This window comes from Myotis myotis, unplaced genomic scaffold, assembly GCF_014108235.1.
Source record: "Myotis myotis isolate mMyoMyo1 unplaced genomic scaffold, mMyoMyo1.p scaffold_m19_p_8, whole genome shotgun sequence".
Taxonomy (NCBI): Eukaryota; Metazoa; Chordata; class Mammalia; order Chiroptera; family Vespertilionidae; genus Myotis; species Myotis myotis.
This window is the reverse complement of record NW_023416390.1, coordinates 18,563,019-18,589,557: the sequence shown is the minus strand read 5'-3', so window position 1 is coordinate 18,589,557 and position 26,539 is coordinate 18,563,019. Positions and strand designations below refer to the sequence as shown.

Genomic DNA, 26,539 nt, shown 5'->3' with positions numbered 1-26,539 from the left:
TCTGGTGCAGTAGAACTCATGAATAAGGAATATGTGTCAGTTCATGTCACCTAACTACAGATATATGCAGTGAAAGAGGCTTCGGTTACTTCTGATCCAACATTATATATTTTGTGTCTTCTGAATAAAGGCTACATTTTGTTCACACATGTAAGGCTTGTACTTGGTGAAGTGGAGCTATACAGCAAAGATTTGCTAAAGTGGCAGAGAAAAAGAAATCATCATAATTAGCATTCATATTAATTTTAGAAAAGAACCTGTAGATAGTGTTTGTGTTTATTTAATTTTGTCAGACTCAAACCTGCTTTCATACACTTAACTATACAATCAAAGTAACAGCCCCCAGCCAGGCGGCTCCAGTTGGTTGGAGAATCCCCTCTACACCGAAAAGTTGCCGGTTCGTTTCCCAGTCAGAGCACATGTCTAGGTTGCAGGTAGGAGCCCCATTCGGGGTGTGTATAGGAGTTAAATGATGTTTCTCTCTCGCATCAATGACTCTCTCTCTCTCTCTCTCTCTCTCTCTCTCTCTCTCTCTCAATCAATCAATCAATCAATAAAAACAAAACAAAAAAAGAACAACAACAAAAAACAAACAGAACATATCCTCCAGTAAGGATTAAAAAAGACAAAAACAGGCACATGTAGACATGGTAAATAACAATTGGAGTTAAATATTCAGTGATAATATTTTTTCAATGCTCCAGTTAAAAGTTAGTTGCCTTTAGGAGAAAGACTGAGTACCAAAGATCATATAGTACTCATAGTGCAAACAAATATATATTTAAAAGTGAGAAATGGTGATCATTCTGGCAAAATGCTTTTAATTCATCAGAGAATCCAGTTATCCAGTGTTGGAGGAGTAAAAATAAAAAATAAGTGTGATAGTTGAGTGGTGATCTAGCTCCCAGAAAATAACAAGACACATGTGTGTGTACACTATTTTCACCTTTTTTGTTTTCTCTCATCGCCTTATCTTGTAACGTAGTAAACCCTCTAAAGAAAATCTCAACAGGTGCTCAGCTTCCTTCAGTTCACATTCAGTACGGCTATGAGAAGAAAGGCCAGACAGACCCTACTGCGGAAGACAATGAGTGAGAAGTTATAAGGAACCATTTACTCAACTTCAGACACTGAAGGATATCATCCTTCTAAAGAGAGAGAGGAGTTGTGGGAGAACAATTTAACTATTTGCCATCTATGGAACAACTCTAATAGAAATCTATATGAAATATAAAAGTAATTTTACTTTCTAAAAGGGTAAAGATTTAAGCATAGATTTGAAGTGAAAATGTGAGACAGAACATGAGATAACATGACATTAGTTAACTATTAGAGGCTACATAGGGTATTTTGTTGTTGTTGTTAATCCTTAACCAAGGATATTTTCCCATTGATTTTTAGAGAGAGTGGAAGGGAGAGGGAGAGACAGAGAGAAACATCGATGTGAGAGAGACACATCGATTGGTTGCCTAATGCATGTACCCTGACCAGGGCTGAGGAATTTGTAACCAAGGTACAAGCTCTTGACTGGAATCAAACCCGGGACTCTTCAGTCCTCAGGCCCATGCTTTATCCACTGAGCCAAACCAACTAAGACTAAAGGACATTTTGCAGAATAGAAACAAGCCAATCACAGATTATCACATATTGTAGGATTCAATTGATTTAAAAACTGAATTGACAATTATAGTGATGAAGTACAGATCAGTGGTTGACAAATGTTAGTGTTGGGGACAGAGTGTGATCATTCCGGAGTAATATATTATAGATGTGCACAAAACTCCAAAATAAATTGTATATATGCACCTCCAGGACAGGGTCTACATGCTCAGTATTCACTGTGGATTGCAAATATTTGGGGAAGAATTAAGAGGAGGAAGCCACAGACTCCATTAGAAAAGGGACTCAATTTCCTCAAGGGGTGGTAGTTAATAAGAAGATAAAAGAGTATATTGAAGAGATTGAGGATGTGGAATATTTAGCTGATGACCAGCATTGAATTCTAGTGCATACAGTGGGAAGGATATTAGAGGTGTGAGAGAACAATTCTGATTGGTGGATATGTAGACAATATCTAGAATATAATGACTGGCTTTACTGTGGTGAGCCAAATAAACACAACAGCTATTAGCCTTATTAACACATGGCCTCTTAAAGGATGGTAAACAATCAGTCCCACTTTGGGGATAGGGTTTGTAGGTAGAACATGAACATCTACACTAATAAAAGAGAAACATGGTAATTGGCGTACGACCGCTACCCTTCCCATTGGCTAATCACGGCGATATGCAAATTAACTGCCAACTAAGATGGCAGTTAACCGCCAACAAAGATGGTGGCTAATTTGCATACTGCAGGCAGGATGGTACAGCACCATCAGAGAGCGGGTTGGGGGTGTGAGTGCCGGCAGTCGCCCGGGACCCGATCCCGCCAGCAGACCCAGACGCGGGCCGGCGGGGCGGCTGCTGCGTCTGCCCGCACTCACGCCCCCAACCGGCACTCGTGCCCGGGACCCAATCCCGCTGAGGGACCCCCGCTAACCCCGAGTGCACAAATTTTTGTGCACCGGGCCTCTAGTAGGCAATAAGAGCCATGATAATTCAGATAATTAAGAGTTAATTTATTGTTGGATATATCATGGAAAGTCTTAAGACTAAGATATCATCACCTGCTTAGACATAAGCAGAAGGAAATGAGAGCAAGGAGTAGGGATGACTGCATAGGTAATTAACATATATTTATTAGTAAAGGTTATTTGTGTAAGGGACATATAATTCATATAGGCAGTATCTTTGAGTGCAGACATAAAATTTATTATTAGAGTTTTGCATATACCTATAGTATATTAATTTATGTGTATAAAATAGTAAAGTTACATTTCTTCTGGAGATACTGACTGATAGCTTCTAAAAAGGGCTTTTATAAACTTGTCAAAAATCTGGGCAAAGATAAGAAAAAAATCAACTACCCACTTTCTTGTACAGTAGTTACAGCTTTCATATAAACATATGTTTTGTATTTCTAGGCTAAAACATTTCACCTTTTAAAATGCACATTTACATAATCACCATGAATTTCCAACAACAACTGTAAATCTTAAATTTATGGTTAAGAAATTTTAGTTGGACATGTATTCAGACAGTAATACATAAAATAACTATAATTAACTGATTCTACATCTTCAGGAATAATATTTAAATGTCTGCATTACTTAGTTTAAGTAAGAAAAAACAATTTTGAGGTCCCTCTGAATCTGTCTGTACACTTAGACAACACATAATTTAGGTATGCATTTTACTAGCCAGTGGTAGTCAATTTAAACATAGGCAGGGTGGCATACAACACACCTTAGAATAATTATTTCTAATTATACCTACTGAATAGCATTTTAAATTGCTTCATGCCAATGTACATTATTCTAAATTTCATCATATTCTTTCTTACTAAAAAAACAACAACCCTGACATGATAACCCCAGGCCAAACTGAAATAGAAGCATCACAGGAAGCTTCACTCTTTATGTGGAAAGTATATTAAACTACCTTAAGTGGGTGGTTTGGGTATTTAATAAAATTTGTATTTTATATAATTTAAAAGGAGTGGCTGGCTGTTGCCGAAACCGGTTTGGCTCAGTGGATGGAGCGTCGGCTTGCGGACTGAAGGGTCCCAGGTTCGATTCCGGTCAGGGGCGTGTGCCTTGGTTGCGGGCACGTCCCCAGTAGGAGGTGTGCAGGAGGCAGCATATCGATGTTTCTCTCTCATCGATGTTTCTAGCTCTCTATCCCTCTCCTTTCTTCTCTGTAGAAAATCAATAAAATATATTTTTTTAAAAAAAGAGTGGCTGGCGAGGTATATAGTTGGTAAATATTGAAGACTTGCATAATAAATTTCTCAGTAAAAAGCAATATTTAGTAAACCTGTGGTCAAACCTAGTAAATAATGCAAGAGATTACAGGCTAAATCAGAAGGCATGACTTTTCTAGAAGGTGAAATCCTGCTAGAGTCTTGCTTCCTGCAGGTTAGCTCTAAGGCAACCAAAGGCCAGACCCATGGATCAATCATTCTGTATTCCTTGACAGAAGATAGTCTGCTTCATTTTCTACTCAGGGCATGTTAAGTTCTGCTCTTACTGGTGCATGTTAAGATTTTGCACACACTTCTTTCAGACAGTATGAAGTAATATTTAAAATTTCTATGAAAATTTTATTCCCTGGTGGTTTATTGAATGGAACAAATTCTCCTTTATTATCTAAATAGGATGTATTTTGTATCTAATAACATGATTTTATATAAAAGTAGTTTATTCCACCTAAAACTTTATTGCTTGCTATTTTTATATAAACTAGCTTACATTTTATTTTGATATGATGTACTTAGACATTCAATTCCTTTAAATAACTAATAAAGTTTTAGAATTTTCTTTATATGAAAACCATTTCAGTAATTCCAAAATAATTTTTCAGGGGCACGCTAACAGTTTTTGCTGTTTGTTTTAAAAAATATGTTTGTTTTTTTTATTTAGAGAGAGAGGAAGGGAGAAGGATAGAGAGACAGAAACACTGATCTGCTGCCTCCTGCACACCCCCTACTGGGAATATCAATCCCACAACCAGGCATGTGCCCTGACCAGGAATCAACCAGTGACTTCTTGGTTCATGGGTTGACAACCATTGATCCACACTGGTTGGACAATTTTTGCTGTTTCAAATAAATAGTTTACTACAAGTTGGGTTTTGGAGTCATAGATAAAGGATAATTAATAAATAAAATGTCACTTGATTAAATGATGTTTATCATACTTGAGGTAGTAAAATATTTATGCATCGAAAATGGGAGTTGAATATTTAAACTCACTGCATTTACATTAACACTAGAGGCCCAATGCACAAAATTCTTGCAAGGGGCTCAGCCTTCGCAGCCCCTCGCAGCCCCAGCTTGGTCCAGAAGGTCATCCAGAAGGTTATCTGGACAATCATTCTGCTGTTTGGTCTAATTAGCATATTAGCTTTTTATTATATAGGATATGTATATACATCACCATTTTAGTATATACCTATGCACACAAATTTATGATTAAAGCTTACATATAAAAATACATGATACATTTTAGTTTTTGCCTTATCTGTATTATACTCGTATATCATTTTAACATATATCAATATTAAATCCTTTTTAACTATTAGCAATAAGGAGGACTAAGACATCTATTGACCAGATTCTTGGTGGGGTGGAAGCAGGATGCTGCAATTTTATAGGTTAAAGTGCTTGCTTAATTGGTGATAATAGAGTAATATTATAACATGTTATAAAATACCTATATTAAGTCTTATTGGACTATCTTTAACTCCATCAATACTCATCCCAATTATTTATAATATACAGTTTAACACACAAAGCCATATTGGTTTAGAGCTTCCCAATTTTTTAATCATAGCATAACTTGCTAGATGAAATTTAAACTTAGAAGCAAGGATCTACAACCAAGATTATTTCACCTAGCACAGCTATCATTTAGAATTGAAGGACAAAGAGCATCTCAGGCAAGAAAAAGCTAACAGTTCATCACCACCAAACCATCTATAATAATAAAAGCATAATATGCTAATTATACCGGACATCCTTCTAGTCAACCTTCCGGACAAAGCTGGGGCTGTGAGGGAAGCCTGGGACCCCGGTGCCAGAGGGAAGCTGGTGCCAGCAGTGGGGGGAAGGAAGGCCTACTCTTGCACGAATGTCATGCACCAGGCCTCTAGTTAATTATATTCTAGCTAAAATCAGGCTATAGCAAAGTGGTCTTTTTCACATTGCTATCCTAATTAATTTTTTTCACAAAGATCAGCCAGCATAGGATCTAGCTCTGGCCTTCTAACCTCTTGGATTTAGAAGTGGAATTCCATCTAAAGTCTGGAATAAAATTAAACTTAATGAAAAAAAAAAAGAAATCTAAACTGTGCTTTAACATATATTTTTCTCCCTAAAACAGGTACTTCTTGAATATTACTTATTAGTTATGCACTGTTTTGGGGGAAAGATGGTATTCACTTTTGGGGCTTATTCATATATTTAATTTCAATAATACTTAGGTATAACTTACTAGTAACGTCTATATTTCAAAGGGGAACTATTAACTTGAATATAAATGAAAATCCAAGATGTAAGAATTGATTTATTATTCTTAGGACAGGATAAATTGATCACAAGAGGTCAATTTCAGTATTACTATTTCTTTTAATGTAACATAATTATGTTTCAAGAACAGCTTCAGCAGTGCATTAATATATATCGTGGGTGCCTTTTCAAGTATAAGAAGGGAAACGGGGGGGGGGGGGTCTTCAGAAGACAGGTATTAATGTACAATATTCTATGCCCTGGCGTCTTCATACTTCTTACATTATGTTTTAAAACCATTAATATTGTACAATATGTTCTTCATTTCTAAAATATCCAACTTTGCAAATGAATCATAAAGAACATGAAATGTATTATTAATGAAACACTTCCTATTATAAATACTAAGCGCCATTTTTATAACTTATTTGGTGCTCTCTTATTATTACTAATTTTATAATAAAGAAAAAAAATAATCCTTCCATTTTAGAGTCCATTATTTGCCCAACGAATTTTATAGTATATTTTATTGAGAAGAAAACTCATCATAAAGGTATCTTAATATTTCACTTTTTATTCTAAATTTTAACTGTTCCCATTATTTATAGCCTCCTGTTTATTTCATCTCAGCCCAGGGATTATGATTAGAAAATGAATTATTAAATTACAAAGAAAGCAATGCTGTTGGGTAGGAAGGAACATTCCAGTCTCTAATGGAAATGACATGTTAGATGAACCATCTGAAGGCATTCCTCCTTGCCACAACTGTTCTGGAATTCCAGTTGATGAATCTGGTTGGGAAAGCCTTTGATAAGGTTTACCTTAGTGTTCAGTATAAAGAGAATAAATATTTTGCGTTTCAGGTGTCTCAAAATGTAACAGGTTTTTGTTTTTTGTTTTTTCTCTTTTTCACAACCAAAAAATACATCAGCAACTCCTATTGGCTTTATCTTCCAAATCTATCCAGAATAAAAACAAATTTTTATCACCTTTACTGTTCCCATTATGCCTCAAACCTCCACTGTAATTTGTCTGGATTGTTGCAATAGCTTCCCAGCTGGTCTTTTTGTCTTTATCCTTATGCCCACAGTCTAATCTCAACAAGGTAACCGGGGTCAGTCTGCTAAAATGTAAACCATACTCTGTGGCTCTACTGTCCAAAACCCTCCAGTGGTTTCCCATCTCATCGAGGTCAAAGTCACTCACATGTGCTATGAGGCCATGTTATAACCCATGTGAATAATTGCCTTACCTCTACCATTCACTCATCTGCTCATTCTACTCCAGTCACACTGCTGCCTTGCTGTTTCTAAGTCACATAAATCCTGCTACCACCATGAGAGAGTTAATATCCAGAAGAGCTTGGAATGTCTTCTAGACATTTTCTTGGCTTGTTGCCGCACCTACTTCAGGTTATCCAAATGTCTTTATACTAAGAGTTTCCCTGACCATCTAGTTTAATACTGCAATTCTTCCCATTGTTCGCCATTCTTTTCTGACTTCCATATTTTTTCTATAAAAAGTATTATCCCTAAATACTGTATATATAATTGTTTCTCATTTTTGTTTTCTGACTCCCAATGAAATGCTATCTATAAGAGGGCAGGATTTTGTTTTGTTTTGTTTTGTTTCTATTTTGTTCACTGCCATAGCTTAGTGATTAAAACAATATACAAAACAGAGTAAGTACCAAATGTGTATTTATTGGATTTATAAATAAATGTAAAAACTTGTTAGTGCACCCACATGGAAGGCACTATTTGTATTCCATCAGCTTGACTGTAATCAGCAAAACTTAGTCTCATCAATAAATATGGTCAAGCTACTATAAACCTGAGAACCTCAGTGCTTTTTATTATTTAAATGAAATAATTATTATTAAATCAGATTCCCACCAATGAAGAAGTAATCTACACTAATAAAAGAGAAACATGCTAATTAACCATCACTCCACCACTCCGCTATACCCACAAGCCACACTCACCAGCCAATCAGGAGCAAGTATGCAAATTAACCCAACTAAGATGGCGGGGGCCACAGAGCTGGAGCAAGCAGGAGGCTTGGGTTGGCCCCAGCAATGGAGGAAGCCAAGCTTCCCAACTGCCCTGGCCGGCCCTGGGCTCTGCTCAAGGCTACAAAGTTTCAATTATAGAAGATAAATAAATCCCAGAAACCTGCTTTCAGCCCAAAAGGAGAGGCTGGGAGCTTGGGTCGCTGTGGAGTGTGACCAGCCTGAAAACAGCCATCAGCCCCTCACCCAGGCTGGCCAGGCACCCCAGTGGGGACCCCCACCCTGAAGGGGGTGTGGCCAGCCTGAAAACGGCCCTCAGCTCCTTACCCAGGCTGGCCAGGCACCCCAGCAGGACCCCCACCCTGATCCGGGACACCCTTCAGGGAAAACCAGCCGGCCGCCACCCATGCACCAGGCCTCTATCCTATATAATAAAAGGGTAATATGCAAATTGACCCTAACAGCAGAACCACTGGGAATGACTGGTCAGTATGACACACATTGACCACCAGGGGGCAATGCTCAATGCAGGAGCTGCCCCCTTGTGGTCAGTGTGCTCCCACAGGGGGAGCTCTGCTCAGCGACAAGCCAGGCTGATGGCTGCCAGCACAGCGGTGGTGGCGGGAGCCTCCTCTGCCTCCTCAGCAGCACTAAGGATGTCCGACTGTAGCTTAGGCCTGCTCCCCGCTGGCAAGTGGACATCCCCCGAGGGCTCCTGGGCTGCCAGAGGGATGTCTGACTGCCAGCTTAGGCCTGATCCCCAGGAGCGGGTCTAAGTTAGCAGGTGGACATCCCCTGAGAGGTCCCAGACTGCGAGAGGGCACAGGCTGGGCTGAGGACCTCCCCCCACCCCGAGTGCACAAATTTTTGTGCACCAGGTCTCTAGTATATTATAGTTGCATATTTTCTTATAATTTACAGCTATTTTATAGGCATTAACTTGCATATAAACCAACTTGCGTTATTACTGGCAAGTAGGAACTCATAGTTCCAACAGGATAGCAAGCAAAGTCCGAGGAAAAGGGGAAGGGGAAAGGAAAAATAAAATTACAGGGAGCTGTAGAGCCAACCACTATCAGCACAGACTGTCTGTTATTACTTTATCCAAATAATTTTTAGAATATTGCAGGGCTCGTCTTTGTTGACTTATTAATATGTCATGAGAGGAAAACATCACCTAAAAACTATTTACCAGATGCCTATATTGGACTGGACAGGCTCAACTGCAATAATAAATAGACTAGAAATATAGTATCTCAAATAAAATAAAAGTTATTTTCTTGTTGCTAAAGAATCCAGAGAATGATGAAGGCTAGCTGGAGATAAGGACTAGGGGGCGGGAGTGGCTTTACTTGAAGCAGGCTAAGGATCACTCTGTCATTGTCCATAACTGGCTTCTAAGAAGACTCTGGCCATTGCCATTGATATTCCATCCAAACACATGGGGGGGAAGAATGTAGAAATGGCATATATCATTCAACTAATATTCTATTGTAGAGAACGTACTGACATAACTACACAACTGAAAGGAAGGCTGAAAAGTACCATTTAAATAGGCAGCCAAGTGCCCCACTAACATGGAAGAAGGAGATTCTGGCAAACAGCTAATAATATCTGCCAAAGCTTGGCCTTTTGCTCACCAAATATCTGTGTCATCCTTCCTTCCACCTGCAGGGTAGTCACTGACCCCTCCGCCCCCCCAGAAGGAGACAACACAGGTCCCACTCATTTACAGCACGGATTTCACAGTCCTTGATCTCTGTGTGACACACAATCTCCTCCAATGGGGTCAGAGGTGTCACTTGTGTTCTGGTGACCAAAAAAATAAAAGCCAGATCTTCTGCGTCCTCCACCGTCACCAGCACAATGCAAAACAGGGAAGCAAAGACAGAATAACTGCAATACAAACTCCAGTACAGAAAATAGAAAAATGGAAAACACAGGAGATAGAACTCTGGGCAGGATCACGAGAAACTTGGCCACAGCACTGAAAACATGCTTTGACTGGATCATGCCTCTCTCCCTAAGAGGAGATCCTTTGTCCACTGTTCTCTGTGGCCTCTGGTTTTATTCCACAGCCAAGGATTTTCCTTGTCCATTATCTCTATGGCCACATCTGATGTGGGCGCTGTGGTTTGTGATTCCACTGAGGACTGTAAAACACGATGAGTCCACTTCCTCTGGATGTGAGTTCAGGGCCCTGAGGATGGTTTTACCTTTTGCAGAGTCATGGGGATATTAGGCACAGATTCATGATTTCTTTGTCAATATAATTCTCTCAAAAACTGAGTAGGCTTCTGATACATTTGCTTGCAGTCAATGCAGTGCAGCAGTAATCACAAACTACTGTTCTAAACAAAGTTTCTAAACCTGCTTCATTTTTCTCTCTCAACTTAATCTCGACTCATCTGAAACAATACATTTGGATATAAGGGCAGCAGATTTATCTCCCACTGTTGGAGGTCCAGAAGCTGTTGAATTTTACAAAACTCTATTTTTCCTTCCATCCTTACTATACAACCAACTCAGTTCTTCTCTGTGTAGTATCTTGTTAAATGCAGTGGGGGCAGCTACACTCAGTAACTTCAGCTCTACTCCCTTCCTCTCAAGCTATAAAGCAGGCACATGGTCTGCCTTCCAAATATCATTATAATGCTGTAGAATAGCTACTCAGCTAATTATCTAGATACCTTGGAAGAAAAACAGCCAGAAGTAAACCAGAACACCCTACCTGATATTATAAATTTCAAATACAATGCATATTCTCTGCTTCGAAAGTGCTACATTTTAAAATTACTTGTAATCTCACTGAGGGCAGTAATGGAATATTAGAATTTTCTAATGTCTGTAATAGAACCAGACACTCATAATTCATTTCATGAATACTTACTCATAATCTTATAATTTAGAGAAACCCAAATTATTTTTATAGTCTGCTGATATATTTTCTGATTTTCCTATCCTGTTTTCATCACTTTATAGAGTCATGTCGAACAAGACAACAATTAAATTATAGTTTGAATGTGGATGGGACCAAGGAGAACATTTTCTTCTATGTATGTGTTGATTTATTCTTTTTTTTTATCATTCACGCAACAAAACTACCATTTGCCAAGCACTCTCTACTTTAGGATACAATAGTTGTGTGTGTGTGTCTATGCAGAAATCAGTAATTACAAATTGGAACACATATAAATTTCCACTTTATATAAATGATCATTAAGATCATCAAAGTGCTACTGTTAATTATTTGTAGAAACCTGTGGAGTGCTGATCATCCAGTCTAAGGGTGCCACAGATATTTTTCTTATTAGAATTTAGTAAAAGTGGATCTTGATCTGGATTTTTTACATGAATTATAATTACAGTTATCCAACTTTCTGGTAAGGAGCTGCTAATGAGATGATCTTGGTAGATAATGCCCAATTCAGGAACAGTTGAAGGGCTAGGGCCAGGGGTTCTAAGGGTAGGGAAGAGTGTGAAAGAGAATAATATAGTCTAAACTTGCCCAACTTTGGTGAACAGCACAGTCTCTCAATATAATTTGTCTTGTTAAGAACCATGTGGCATCAGGATTAGAGTATATGACCCAGAACAGAACAGAACAGCTTCTACTACCAAAATCTCACCAAGGCAAATAACCTCTCCCCTTAAGTCACTAAGCTGGCTCCATTAAACTATGAAATTTAAAAATCAGACACTAGTTTTAAATACATCTACACAGCATTGATCCATGCGTAATCAGAAGTTACAGTTTAGTGCTTTGATTTTAGCTGTGAAAGATATATCAATAGTCACTATATAAATAATCAATTACTCCATTATTTGTTAAAATTTGTCTAGTCCCTCAGCTTCAAAATTAATATAAGTTTTTTGTCTTTGATGATGAAAATGAGCTCTTAACATTGATGGGAATTTTGAAATGTAAAGGATTTTTGGCATCCATCAGGAGAAATGTTCATATATTATGTCGATCTTTACTGAGTATCAGTTGGAAGAAAGCATTTAGATATCAGGGTCAAGGAGTAAAGCTGTCAAGTCAAAGTCTTTGAAGTCATTCTAAGAAGGGCTGAGTCTATTAGGAATCCACCTTTAACCATAGTCAAAGCACATTTGAAGATATATTTTAGAATGGGACACAACTTCTATTAGGCTCCTCATCTAAGTCAAAGGTGATAAATATTAAAATTAGATAACAGTATTAAATTTTCAGTTATACAAGATGACTAAGTCCTAGAGATATATACTGTACAACATAGTACCTATAGTTAACAGTACTATATTGAATGTTTAAAAATTTGATAAGAGACTAGATAAAGAGAGCAGGGATATATTTTTGGAGGTGATGGGTATATTTATGGCATAGATTAGTGATGATTTCATGAGTGTATACTTAACTCCAAACTCATCAATTTGTCTACATTAAATATTTACAGCTTCTTGTATGTCAATCATACCTCAATGAAGTAGTTTTAAAAAATTCCAATAATCTATTATACAAAATATTTATAAAATCTGGTCACATAATTGGAAACATAAAGTTAAGATTTACATGATTGATTATTCAGATAACCAAATGGTACCCTTTGTAAAATTAAAACATACCTCACATTGTCACTATTTTAAGTCTAAAATTAATTATTCATAGCCATGTTTCCTCATATAGCATATCCCAACATTCCTAATCTATATCTTATAACACAGGTGGTTTATGCTATTTATCCATTAAATAATGCCCTGTACCTGTCCAGGTCGAGTCAGGATATAGAATTTGCACCCATCATTTTAACAATAAGGATTTAATACGTGGGATTGTTAACTATATAAAGTTGTTAACTAGGTAACTAAAAAGAGAAAAAGAAAACATTAAGGTATCCTGGAAAAAGCAACTGCAGAAAGGAGCTGCTATCTGTAGGACTGAGTGAACCAAGGGAATAGGGTAGAATTACTGAAACTTAGAACCTTGGAAAGGGGTGCCTGCAGAGCTAAAACTCAGCCCTCTGCATGGGGCCCCTACTTTTCTGCTGATATAGGTGTTCTACAACTCAGAGGAGGAGCCATGCAGAGCAGGAAACACAGACCTCTGGAAAGAGGGCACCTAGTTGCTGAGACTAATGTCTTTGATGATGGCATGATGCACCCGCTGGTGCAGGCGTTGGGAAAACTTCCAATTGGATTCAGCTGATGTGATGAGCAGGCCCTGCTGTTGCTGAGGTGAAGTGCTGCTCGACTGATGCTCCCTGGGAGCCCACAGAAAGGAGACGGGAAGAAGCAAGTCCCCTCTTCTTCCTCCGGCCTTGCTATCTTCTACAAGTATTGCTAAAGCCTGACAGAAAGTCCGTTGGGCAAAGCAAAAATGTGGTTTGCAAATTTCCACTACTCAGCATCACTAAAACCAATACAGAAGGGTGATATTGGTGCTGATAAAGAATAGCATAAAACCTGGCACATGGCATCAGGAGATAATCAATTTACCCACAGGAAAGAGCCCACACTTTCAATGAATCCTCCCAGAAAATCTGCTGACCTTTTGCAAGTACCTTACCTGACCTTCCTCTAAATATGTTACCCATGACTCAAGGAAGAATGGAGAAAGTTTGTTCAAGGTTTTAAAAATGATCTCAAAGCAACAGTGTCCAGCTTTAAATTAGTCAATTTTTCTCTTCAAAATAAACCACAATGGCTCAGTGACAACTGTTAACCAAAATTTTTAGGAGTCCTTATGACATATTTAGAATCTGGACATTGTTCAATAATTAAAGTGATCAGGAACTTGAGTAATCTATATATATAAAGAGCCAGGGTCTGTAACAACAAAAACAACTGAATGGATGACCAGAAGTCAGTCCTGTAGTCAGTTTTGGGTCACCCCAGTGACCCAGCACTGACTGCCCTGCTGTGGGCATGGCGACCCAGCACTGACTGCCGAGGGGGCTGTGAATCAGGCCCAGAGAGAAGCCTGGAGACAAAAGCAGCCTCCGTGGATTCACCATCAGCCGCACCTCTCTTTCTCTCCAGGCCTCACCAGAGGCTGCGGGGGCTGCTGATCAGCCCTGCCTCTCTGATTAGGTCCAGAGATAGGCCCAGAGACACTGACTGGCATAGAAACTGAACAATCAGAACCAAATCTGGGTGAAGTGCGAGGAGCCAATGGCTGCCGATGAGGCGGAGCTTTTGAGGCTGACAGGCATAGAAACCGACCAATCAGAACCTAATCTGGGTGAACTGCAAGGCAGAACCTAAGGTGGGGGCTGAGGAGGGGTTTTAAGGGCAACAGCTGTTTGGTGTAAGGTGTAAGAAAGTGGTTCAATTTTTTAATGAATGGTTGGGCAGTATAGTGCATATGGCTGGCTATCAGTCCAGATATAGGGATTATGTGTTTTTGTCTGCCAACAGCATTTCCTCCTGCTGAAAAAGGCTTTCCTCCACCCCATTTAAGCAATCCTATCCTATATAATCTATCTATACTAATAAAAGGGTAATATGCTAATTAGACTGGTTCAACCAGCCATCTTCCAGACATCCAACTTCCTTCTGGACAAAGCCATGGTGGTGGGGGCCAAGGCAGAGGCAGTTAGGGGTGATCAGGCCAACAGGGGAAGGCAGTTGGGGGTGAGATCAGGCCGGCAGGGGAGGGAAGTTGAGGGGAAACCAGGCTGGCAGGGGAGAGCATTTAGGGACGAGATCAGGCCAGCAGGAGAGGTCAGTTTGGGGCAACATCAGGCTGGCAGGCAGAGGGCTTAGGGTCTCTGTGGTATCTGGCCTAAACCAACACTTGGACATCCTCCAAGGGGTCCCCGATTGGAGAGGGTACAGGCTGGGTGAGGGAACCCCACCCCGCCATGCACAAATTTTGTGCACCAGGCCACTAGTGATTTATAATTCTTTAGTTAACTGAGGCCATTATGATATTTGAGAATTGTTCTTTATATTCAATTTGTATACCTAACAGAAAGTAATACTCATCCAAATATACACGAAGCACATCTATTTTGACACTGTAAACATAATAGATATGTCTGTCTTGAATTAAAAGCAAAATGAAAAGCTTCTATATTCATATGATATTATATAGGACTTTGCATACAATTAATTGTGTTAGTTCTTATAATTTGTAAATAGCCAGAAGCATTTAATTTGGGAAAATAGTATATTAAAATTAAGCTAAAACATGTTATTATTTCTGTCATATTTATGTCTATTAAATTGTTAGTTTGATAATACAGAGATAACAATCCTGTGAAAGGGGAGAATTAACAACCTGTTTGAAATGAATATTTGTTTCTATCTTGCTTAAAACAAACAGCTTTCCAATGAAGCAATTCTAATGTAATATATAGGCTTGATCTTGATACCTATATTTGGAAAGGACTCATTATATCCACAAAGACTAATGGAGTTAGAAATGGATTTCACACAACTTTTAAGTAGCTCTCTACAAATTTATGAACTAACAGTTGTAAAACAAAAATGCTTCACAGTGGTAGTATTGAGGGAAAACACACACACACACACACACACACACACAACATTACCGATGCATATTTATCAACGTAGAGGATGAATGATGTGTAAAGTACTTCTTACCTATTAACATCCCAGATTTTGCTGGTAGTATCCAATGAAGATGAAGCCACAAAGTCACCACAGGAATGCCATGTGCAGGACCATACTGCATGTTTGTGGCCTTCAAAGGTCAAAGTGCAATTGCCGCTAGTCATGTTCCATAATTTAACTGTAGTGTCACCACTTGATGTAGCCAACATGTTGCCACTATTTACAAAATGGAAAAAAAGGTAATTTGTTAAAAAAAATCTAATTTATTTTTATGAATGTTTGTATTCTGTGAGTAACTTGTGTGTGTATATATTTTAATTTTACTTATAATGGCATGTCTAAATGCCTAATTCTTAGTAAGTTTACACAATTAGATGCTTACTTATATTATTTAGTAATTCAAGTAGATAAAACTGGTGTCACACACTTTCTAGATTAATTCTTCCATATGCTTCTAAATTAATTCAGTAGATCAGTATTTTTTTTTAGTACGCATTAGGTTCAGGGCTATGTGTTAGGCTCTGTGGATGAGGTAGCCTCAGAATGATGAAAGTGTAGACACAGGCTAAGGATAATTTCAAAAACAATATACAAACCAGTAGGTCAGCATTGCTTATGCTTGAATTAATTAAATACTCCAGGAGTAGAGTTTGGATAATGAAATAACAAGTGAATCAGGAATGAGGGACATTTGAGCTAGGTCTGGAGAGATGCAAGATTTGAAGTGCTGGGTAGTTAAGAATGAGTCATTGAATTTCCAATTTAGATTATTAGTAAATGTGAAAATAAAAAAAAAAAGCTGTGACTTTCTCTTTTTTTAAATATTCTTTTTATTATTGACAGTATTACAGATGTCTCCCATTTCCCCATACTTTACCTCCCCTCCATCCAACCCCTACCCCACCAAGTCTTACTACCCCAAAACTGTGAACACAATCTAACTTAAGAAATAAGTGGTTGTCAGTAGTTTTGTTTTTGTCTTTTGGTAAAATATCGACTGCAAGAAGATTTCTATTCCATCATCATCTCCACATTGCCCTGCATTGCATTATATTTCTATATGTTCTCTCTCTTTTTTTCATTGTTGTTACTATTATCACTACTCTACTTGCTTTATAAATATACCAGCTTGACCCAGCATTACCTTTTCTACATGTATAAGTTTTCTACATGTATAAGGTTACTTTTACAGTTTATATTTAAAACCAGAATAATTTTTACAGTTAAAGGGTTTACATGAAAACAACAGGAGTAAACTAACACAGTCTTTGTCAAACTAGGACAGATGGTTGTCATACATAAAATGTTGTGCATTTGCCATCAGTGACCTGAGGTCAACTTTTAGTGGATATCGTAGAAATACTACTGCTTAATGAACTTCTTAAGCTGAAAGGAAATTCAAAGGCCATTAATTTCAATTTATTGTTTTATAAGTAATTTATTTTTAAGACTCAGAGACATGAAGTTACTTGCTCAAGAAAATAACTGGTTAGTATCTGAGCTAGAATAGACACTCTGATTTTTTTTAAATTTAAATTCTTTATTGTTTAATGTATTATATAAGTCCCCTTTTTCCCCCAGTAATCTCTCCCTGGCCACTCCCAACCCCTAGCATATGCCCTCACACCCCCCCCCCCGCCCCGCCGCCCAGTCTGTGGTCTGTGTCCATTGGTTATACTAATATTCATGCATACAAGTCTTTAGGTTGATGACTTATTCCCTCACCTTTATGTTCTCTTAATAATATCCCTGTCAATCTATAATAATAAAAGCATAATATGCAAATCGAATGAACGGCCAAAAAATGGAATGACCCACTGGACTACCACGCTATGACACCCACTGGCACCAGGCCAGCCAAGGTGACTGCGATGTGATTGGTCAGGGGCCCGGCCATCACCCCATGAACACCCTGCAGAGGGAGGCCCAGGACACTGGCTGGTGGGGCGATCAATGGGGGTCTCCATGATCACCCCAAAGAGGGCAGCGCTGTGGCAAGTGGGTGGGGTCTCCTTCTGCAGGGCAATTGATCGCGGGGCTCCTGAACTGTGAGAGGGCGCAGGCCGGGCTAAGGGACCCCACCCCCAGTGCATGAATTTTGTGCACCAGGCCTCTAGTGAATATAATAAAATGCTTATTTTTTTCTCCTTCCTTGTGCTTTTTTTGTTGTTGTTGTTGTTAATCCTCAACCGAGGATATTTTTCCATTAAATGTTTAGAGAGAGTGGAAGAGGGAGGGAAAGACAGAGAGAAACATCAATGTGAGAGAAACACATTGATTGGTTGCCTCCTGCATACATCCCAATCAGTGCCTGGACCTGGAAGAACCTTAACCTGAATCAAACCCAGAACTCTTTGGTCCACAGGCCAATGCTCTATCCACTGAGCAAAACCATCTAGGGCTCCATCCTTGTGTTTTTAATGAAGAATTTTGTTTCCTCTCCCTGTTTCTACAGTATCAAGGATTATGACTGACCAATTGAAGTGTTAAGTAAATGTTTCCAGAATGAATATTTGAGCTAATATATCAATGAACTTATGCTAACAGTGAAGAAAATATGCCCGCTATTGCTAAGAGACAAAATGGCAACATCAAGACAAGTGTTTTGCTTGCTCGCTTTTTTGGGGGAGAGGAATAGGGGTGCTATTTTTGTGCTGAATTTAATTTTTATTTATAGAAGAGAAACAACCATTGGAGAGGGAGAGCTTAATAAAGCTGCTGCAGGGAAAGTTGAATTATAGTGAAGAAGTTCTTATCTATATATATATATATAAAGAGTAGGGTTTGTAACATCCACAACGACTGAAGGCTCGACCAAACACTGGAAGTCAGTGCTGGGTCGCTGCGCTGTCTCTCTCTTTGGACACAGTGACCCAGCACTGATTGCCGAGGGGGCTGTGGATTAGGCCCAGAGAGAGGCCCAAAGAGAGAGAGACAGGGTCTGATCTACAGCCCCCATGGCAGCTGTTGATCAGCCATCGCCTCTCTCTTTCTCTCTGGGCTTCGCTAGCAGCCCGCACCTCTGTTTCTCTCCGGGGCCTCCGCGGGGGCTGCTAACCAGCCCACCTCTCTGATCAGGCCCAGAGTTAGACTCGGAGATGCTATTTGGCATAGAAACCAACCAATCAGAAACTAATGACCAATCAGAAACTGGGTGAACTGCAAGACAGAACCTAAGGTGGGGGCTGAGGAGGGGTTTTAAGGGCAACAGCTGTTTGGTGTAAGGTGTAAGAAAGTGGTTCAATTTTTTAATGAACGGTTGGGCAGTATAGTGCATACGGCTGGCTATCAGTCCAGATATAGGGGTTATGTGTTTTTTTCTGCCAAGAGCATCTCCTCCTACTGAAAAAGGCTCCCCACCCCCATTTAAGCAATCCTATCCTATATAATCTATCTATACTAATAAAAGGGCAATAAGCTAATTAGACCGGGTTGACTGGCCATCTTCGGAACGTTTGACTTCCTTCCAGACAAAGCCATGGTGGTGGGAGGCCAAGGCAAAGGCAGTTAGGCGTGTTCAGGCCAGCAGGGGAAGGCAGTTAGAGGTGAGATCAGGCCGTTGGGGAGGGCCGTTGGGGGTGAGATCAGGCCGGCAGGGGAGGGCAATTAGGGGTGATCAGGAAGGCAGGCAGAGAGGTTAGGGGCAATCAGGCAGGCAGGCAGGCAGGTGAGCGGTTACGAGCCAGCAGTCCCAGATTATGAGAAGGATGTCTGACTGCCTTTAGGATTCTGCCTAAACTGACAGTTGGACATCCCCCAATGGGTCCCTGATTGGAGAAGGTGCAGGCTGGGCTGAGGGAAACCCCCCCCCCCGCCCCCTCCCTGTACACAAATTTCATGTACTGGGCCACTAGTTAAAGTTATAAAAAAAAGTATATCTATTTTATTTTTCAAATTAGCAGAATTGAAAAAATTGTTATATTTCAGGCAGTCCTTTACTAATAGATAGAAATTAAAACCTGCCTTTTGCTTTATAACTGTTCTTGATTTGTACATAGAGGGTGGGGCAAAAGTAGGTTTACAGTTATTTGAATGAAAAAAAATAATGCAATCATTAATAAATAACAATACAAGATCAAGGTGTCAGACAAGGAAAATTTGGTTCATAGTAAGGGCTGTCTTCCTAGCTTGAGGTATCTGTATTCTTTCTTATCCTCATGTGGCAGAAAGGAAGCTGTGGTGTCTCTTCTTGTTTTTATAGGGGCATGAATCTCATCATGGAGCTCCATCCTGCTGACTTCATCTTCATGTAATGATCTCTCAAAGATTTCACCTCCTTATGCCATCACATAGGGTATGGCTTCAACATTTGCATTTGGTGGGGTGGGGCATAGACATTCAGGTCATAACAGTGCATAAGTTAAGAAATAGGGATGATTAAATAAAAAATACATTTTCCTAATCAAAATATAAAAGCAGAGTGGCATAAAAGGCTAGATGCAACAATCAGAGAATTAGAGGTTGATAATTTGTGGAAAATAGAAAATTTAAGAAAAGGGCACATAAAAAATTTTTCACCAAATAACTAGTGACTACACATTTTCTCGAGCATATGTGGACCATTTATAAAATCAGACAATATAAGCCATAAAGCAAATCTTAAAAAATTTAACATAATTGTTATAAAAATTCTATTTTCTCATCATGTTTCAATTGGCATAAATAAATAAAATAATTATATATTTTTAAAATTTATACATCTGTTAATTTTTAAACACAGTTTTAAATGAGCTACATATCAAAAAAATATTACTGAATATTTGCAAATAATTAGAACTGAATGAAAACAACTTATCAAAACTATGAAATAAAATCCAAATAGTATTTTGAAGGCATATTAGTTTTTTAACCTCTCTATAATGAAAAAATAAAAATATAGCCTCAATATTTCTCTGCTAAACATGCGACTCTAAGTTTAGAATATATACATATTGAAATAATACAATGGAAGATCAATAAAGACCAAACTGGTTCTTTGAAGAAACTTATATAATAAATAAATCTCTGTAAGGCTGGAAAAAAAAAAAAAGAAAACGGTCCCTCAAATGGCAATCTATTAAGTGAGATACTAATGTGATTTTACAAAAGTGTAATGTTATTCTCTTTATATTTTTTTGTTTGAGAATTATATTCATTTTTATAAAAAATGTTATTTCTATTAACATGATTTTTGCAGCTTATGAACAACCTACAAATAAATCATGTCAAAGTTGCTTGGGTCAAGCAATTTATACTTTGCAAACAGTAAGCAATATGTATCATTATATTTAGAAATACTTCATATATACTGTAATTGCTTTATTTCACATTTTGCAAATCATTGATATTTTTTGAAAATGACTTCAGTTTTGAGAACTAAATACATTATGGGTTCCAGATGGACTCCACTCACTTGTTTTTAAAGAAATACGCTAGTGTTTCATGAGAGAGTGGAGAGTGGAGACTGAAAACCTCCAGCGTCAGGGAACAGCAAGGGGAAAGCATAGCAGCAAGAGAACTTGTTTGCCCTCTCATTCTCCTCTGTCAGCCCACGTGAGCTCAGACAGACCATTTATTACTTACATATAACATCTCTGAATTCCATTGTCCTTATTTGAAAATAGGGATAAGTTCTGCTTAATATAACTTATAGTGATGTTTTAAAGGTCAAATAAGAGAATTATTTAATTCTAGGTACTGCTCAGATTTAAGATTATTTTTTAAAAATATTATCTTTTGATCTCTAGTTTAATTTTTTTCTATTTTTATGTTGTAATATGTTTTTTATTGATTTCAGAGAGGAATGAAGAGAGTGAGAGAGATAGAAACATCAATGATGAGAATCAATGATTGGCTGCCTCCTGCACACCCGCTACTGGGGATTGAGCCCCCAACCTGGGCATATGCCTTGACTGGAATCGAACCAGGATCCTTCAGTATGCAGGCCAACCCTCTATCCACAGAGCCAAACCGGCTAGGGCTCTAGTTCAGTTTTAATATGGAGTTGATTATATGATTATTTTCATAAATAGTGGAATAGAATCATCACTCCCATTAGATTGTAGTCTCCTCTCCTTGTGCCTATTTACTCAATAGGAATATTTGAATTTATAACGAACTATCTATCACAATGTTCTCACTGAATTTCATCAGTAACTTCCTAACTGCTTCTACCCTGGGCCTTCCACTATCTTTATTTTTCAAATACAGAACCTTAAAAGATCCTGTTCATGCTGCTCCTCTGCTCAAAACCCTCCAGTGGTTTCTCATCTCCCAGAGTAAAAGCTAAAATCCTTATGATGAGAGAAGGCCCTACATGATCTTCCCTACCACCTATCTCCTTACCATTCTCTCCACACCACCCCACCCCCAGCCTCTCCACTCTTGCTTCAGCAGCCTTTGCACTTGCTGTTCTTTCTTCTGGGAATGTTCTTTACTAGAAAAGTAATGGTATGTTCTCTTCCTTTTTGTGATACTTTTACGGAAAGACACATCAGGCTGGCCTACCTTTTAAAATGCATTTTCTATTATAGGCTTGTACTTAATTTTGAACCTAATTATTTTGAGATCTATGCTTTGTATAATCACAGCTATGCTCAGATTTTGGTAAATGATTCTCAAGTCTAAGTCTCAGTGTAACACTTGTCTTTTTCACTTAGCTAATAAATCTGTCCAAGACTCAATTTTAAAGTGAAAGACATGCCATTCTTCCAGCAGAAAGCCACCCCAAACGGTGCTGCTGCTTCTCTGCCTTCTTCCAACCCCTGACCTGACTCGGAAAAAATATTGAATTTTAGAATTTTTCAATGTACACTATTCTGCCTTTCAGGTGTGCGTGGTAACCAAAATATACAGGTGTGATTCAAAGTTCAAGTTTTATGAGAATTGATTTGACAAAATATTCAAGGTCAATAGAGGCAGGATACATATTTCATGCCTTGTAGCCAATGACTAAATATAGAATGGATTACTTTCTTAGCAGCTTCTTCTTGGAAACTAAGAGTTGTTGTAGAAAGCTTAAATAAGACCAAAAAAGTATAGTGAAGAGAACTACTTTATACAGACTTGTGAAAGTTCTAAGTGAACTTGGAACAAAATTAGTAAAAAAAGAGTACCATTCTAGTGACGGATATCTGGGAAAGGGTATGTATGGGTGGGGGGCCCAGGGTATATTAAAAATCTCTGTACACCTACCTAAATATTGTAAACTTAAATCTCCATACCCCTATCTCAATATTGAAAACTTAAATCTCTGTACACCTATCTCAATATTATAAACTTAAAACTGCTGTAAAAGCATAAGCACTGGGGGGGGGGGGAGAATAAGCACTGGGAAATTAGAAGAAATATAAATATTAACCAACTTATAGGTGAGAAGAATGACTTTCTGAGCTATATGTTCACAGAAAATAAATCCCCTCAATCCTCCTCCAAAATATTAACACTACAAACACCAAAGTTCAATATGCTAAAAGTTAAACAAAGGAAAAAATAGACAAGTAAAACAAAATATTAAACTTCATAAAAAGAAACATTTGAATTATATATGGTTAATTTAAATTGAAAATAATTCCACATGAAAAATGATTAAACAGGTAATCAATCAAAGGAGAAAATGTAACTTGTCTACACACAAAATAATGGTCAAGGAAATAATTAAAGAAATATAAATAAAACAATCTTTTCTGTCTGCCAAAGTAACAAATAAGTCTCATTTTAAATTATTATTCTTGATTAAACTGTTGCATATTTTGTGAAGATATTGAAAGTTGGAAAGAGAACAATGGAAATGCTTCCAATTTCATTACTATTGAGATTTCTGTTTTATAATAGACTATTTTCTAATAACTAATTATAGATTCAACATATTTACTCATTTCCTTGTTCAAATAAATAATCGAGGTCATTGAGAAATATAATATGGTTACTGAAAAAAGAAAATCATTTACTAACACGATCATTTATATTTAATGTGGTAGTTTCTCCTTTAAATTTACATTTCTGGGCCTGGCCAGGTGCTCAGTTGGTTGGAGCATCATCCCATACACTAAAAGTTTAGTGGATTTGATTCCCATTCAGGGCCCATACCTATGTTGTGGGTTTGCTCAATAGTCAGGGTGCCTACAGGAGGCACCCCACACATGTCCCTCTCTCACATCAATGTTTCTCTCTCTCCCTTTCTCTCTCTTTAAAATAATTTTAAACACACACACACACATATCCTCAGGTGAAGATAAAATAAAAATTCACATTTCTGTATTCAGGGTTTCCCTATGAATATTTAACAATGCCATTGAAGTCATTAGTTTAGAGATTTTCTAAAAAGTGTCCCTCTCACTAAACTTGCCAATATTTATAAGGCTTAAAACTGCTTAAGTGGCTTGAAGCATGTTAAATTATGGCTGATGTTGGTCTGCTGAACTTGAACTCAAATTACACTACTTTCAGGAAGATAATTACAAAGAAAATTACTTAATGATCTCACAGCATATTACAATAATTTCATCTGCATATACTACCTATCACAGTATAACATGACTCCATGACAAATTCCTTTTTCAAATAATAGTGTAGGGATTTTTAATGTTTTTATATTCAGATGATATGAAATACTTTATAAGCATGAAATTTTATCTTTAGGTACAAAGTCTAGATATTTCACAGATTAGAAGTTTGCCATGAAAGGGTTTCTATATCATTATTTTTCTCAAACTTTCGGGATTGGGGAGGACTTCACCTAAGTAGATGTTAAATGTTCCAAAAAAAAGTTATATTTTATGAGACTACATTTTTTCACAGCACTACTCTTCCTTACCCTGAAAGATACTTAGTGGGAAAAATATCTATTTCACTGCTCAAGGAAATAGCATAACCATAAATACAAGTTTTCCTTGGTAGTTTAATATAATAACTACACATCTGAATAATTCTTCTGAGGTTTCTTCAGAGTGATAAAATTTGCAGAGTAAATAGTTTACCTGGGAGGTTAGGTATCTTTTATAATGATATGTTCTATACAGAGGTGTTTTAAGTTGTTGCTGTATACATAAAGTTAAAATGTTTCATTTATTTTTAGAGGTAATTTTAATTTATATTTTGGAAGCAAATGGTTTATCTTTGCACAGTTCAATGTCTTGACATTGTAATTAAACTGCAAAATTGTTCAAGAATTGGAAATATAGCTTGGAAAAATTATAATGAAAATTACAGTTAAGGTATGGTCTTCTTTAAACACCTTAATAGTTCTTTATAAATATTTTATGGTGCTTTAATTTTAGTAAAGAATTAACGTTAAAGCGGAAATATAGTATATTTAATCATAGGTCATTCATATAAATAGTATTTTAATACAATGAAGTGGTTTCAATTTTGTTCTGTACATTCAAGAATATATTTTCCTTTTGTAAGAGTTAGGGAAGAAAATATTTTCCTCCAAATCTGATTTCATAATCTTAACTAGCTAGCCTATCACCAGAATCATTAGGAATGAACTGGCTCTAGTCTCAGCAATTCTCTCTCTTGCCTGACTCTCAACCATGGCCTTTCTTTAAATATAATTTATTTAATTTTTAGATATTATAGTTTATTTGAATCCATCTTAAAATGTTTGCCTGAAAGGAACTATTTCCCTAATATAGAATTCAGAGCAAAACTTCTTTTTGCATAATTTAGAAAAAAAGCTAATAATAATTTATATATACATAGATGCATTCATATATTCATTATTTAATTTATATTTATTGTGAATATGTTTTAAATAAGAACTATGAGTAAAAAATTATAAAATATATACTATGCATAATATAAAATAGGCTTCAAACATTTATATGTCTAAAAACTATGATTAAGACAATTCTCTTGCACAGTCATCAAAGAATAGCCTCAGTTGAGTGAAATTTTAGAACTATTTTAAATCTAATTTAATTTTTCTATTGTGCCAATCACTTAACAGCTCTCAAAAGCATACATAAATGGTCAAATTGAGGACAGTCCTAAGTATCTGAAAACTCTATCATGTAACTGAAGACCAAATCAATAGTATGCTAGTAAATATAATTCCTAAGACAACAGAAAATATATTTCCATTAATATCACAGAAATAAATACCTAATTGCAATACTAAAATGTAAATAACTGGCTTGAAGACATCTAAATATATGGAGAAGAGTTTGTTCAAAAACAGCATTATCAACAGGAGCTTTGACAAAAAATAAAAGTGTCTTAAACAACTGCCATGAAAAATAAAAGTCATAGGTCATTCTGAGTTTACGTAGTGGAAGATATTGTGGACAGAAACACAAAATGGTAGGACTTGGGAAAGCACAAGACGATCTTCTCAAAGAAGTTTGCATTTCCCACAGCTTAACTGACTGGGGAATCCCCGTGTTTTACTCATGTTTCAGAGAAATACACCTCAAGATAAGTCAAAGAACCTTTCTTCCAGCTTGGTATCAATTGATCAGAAAATTTATATAAGACAGAAAAATGGATGCTTAAAAAGTTAAATATTAAAATTTGATAGTGAATTTAAAGGTTTAAAGATTTTAAGTTCAGGCACATGCTAACTCTCACAAGCATGGATTTGTGGTATCTACTGAAAAGGAAAATATGTAAAGTGAGAGAGAGTCTGATAGGCTACTCAACAGCTTCTCAGTGAAGCATCCCTTTGTTAGACATTGGGCGGGGAAGACATTATGGTGGACCAAGGATAGAAAAGGCAGAAAAGGATTATTCATTCTAAACAAATTCACAAGACAATGGCAATTCTTAGTAAGAAACATAGCTAGAGTTCGCTAGTGGAATACTCAAATCCTTACCTTTGCTTACTGAACCTTAAGATTCTGAAATGGAAACCAATGTATGGTTAAAATATCATTTGGCAAT

General features: G+C 37.3%; 1 protein-coding gene across 1 annotated transcript in view; it reads right to left on the bottom strand.

Moving 5' to 3' along the window:
- SPAG16 (sperm associated antigen 16) overlaps window positions 1-26,539 on the bottom strand; it is a 658,615-nt gene that overhangs the window by 312,603 nt on the left and 319,473 nt on the right. Inside the window, exon 12 of the mRNA XM_036318536.1 lies at window positions 15,707-15,892. Within this exon, the coding sequence (XP_036174429.1) occupies window positions 15,707-15,892 (186 nt within the window). The remainder of the gene's footprint in view (window positions 1-15,706; window positions 15,893-26,539) is intronic.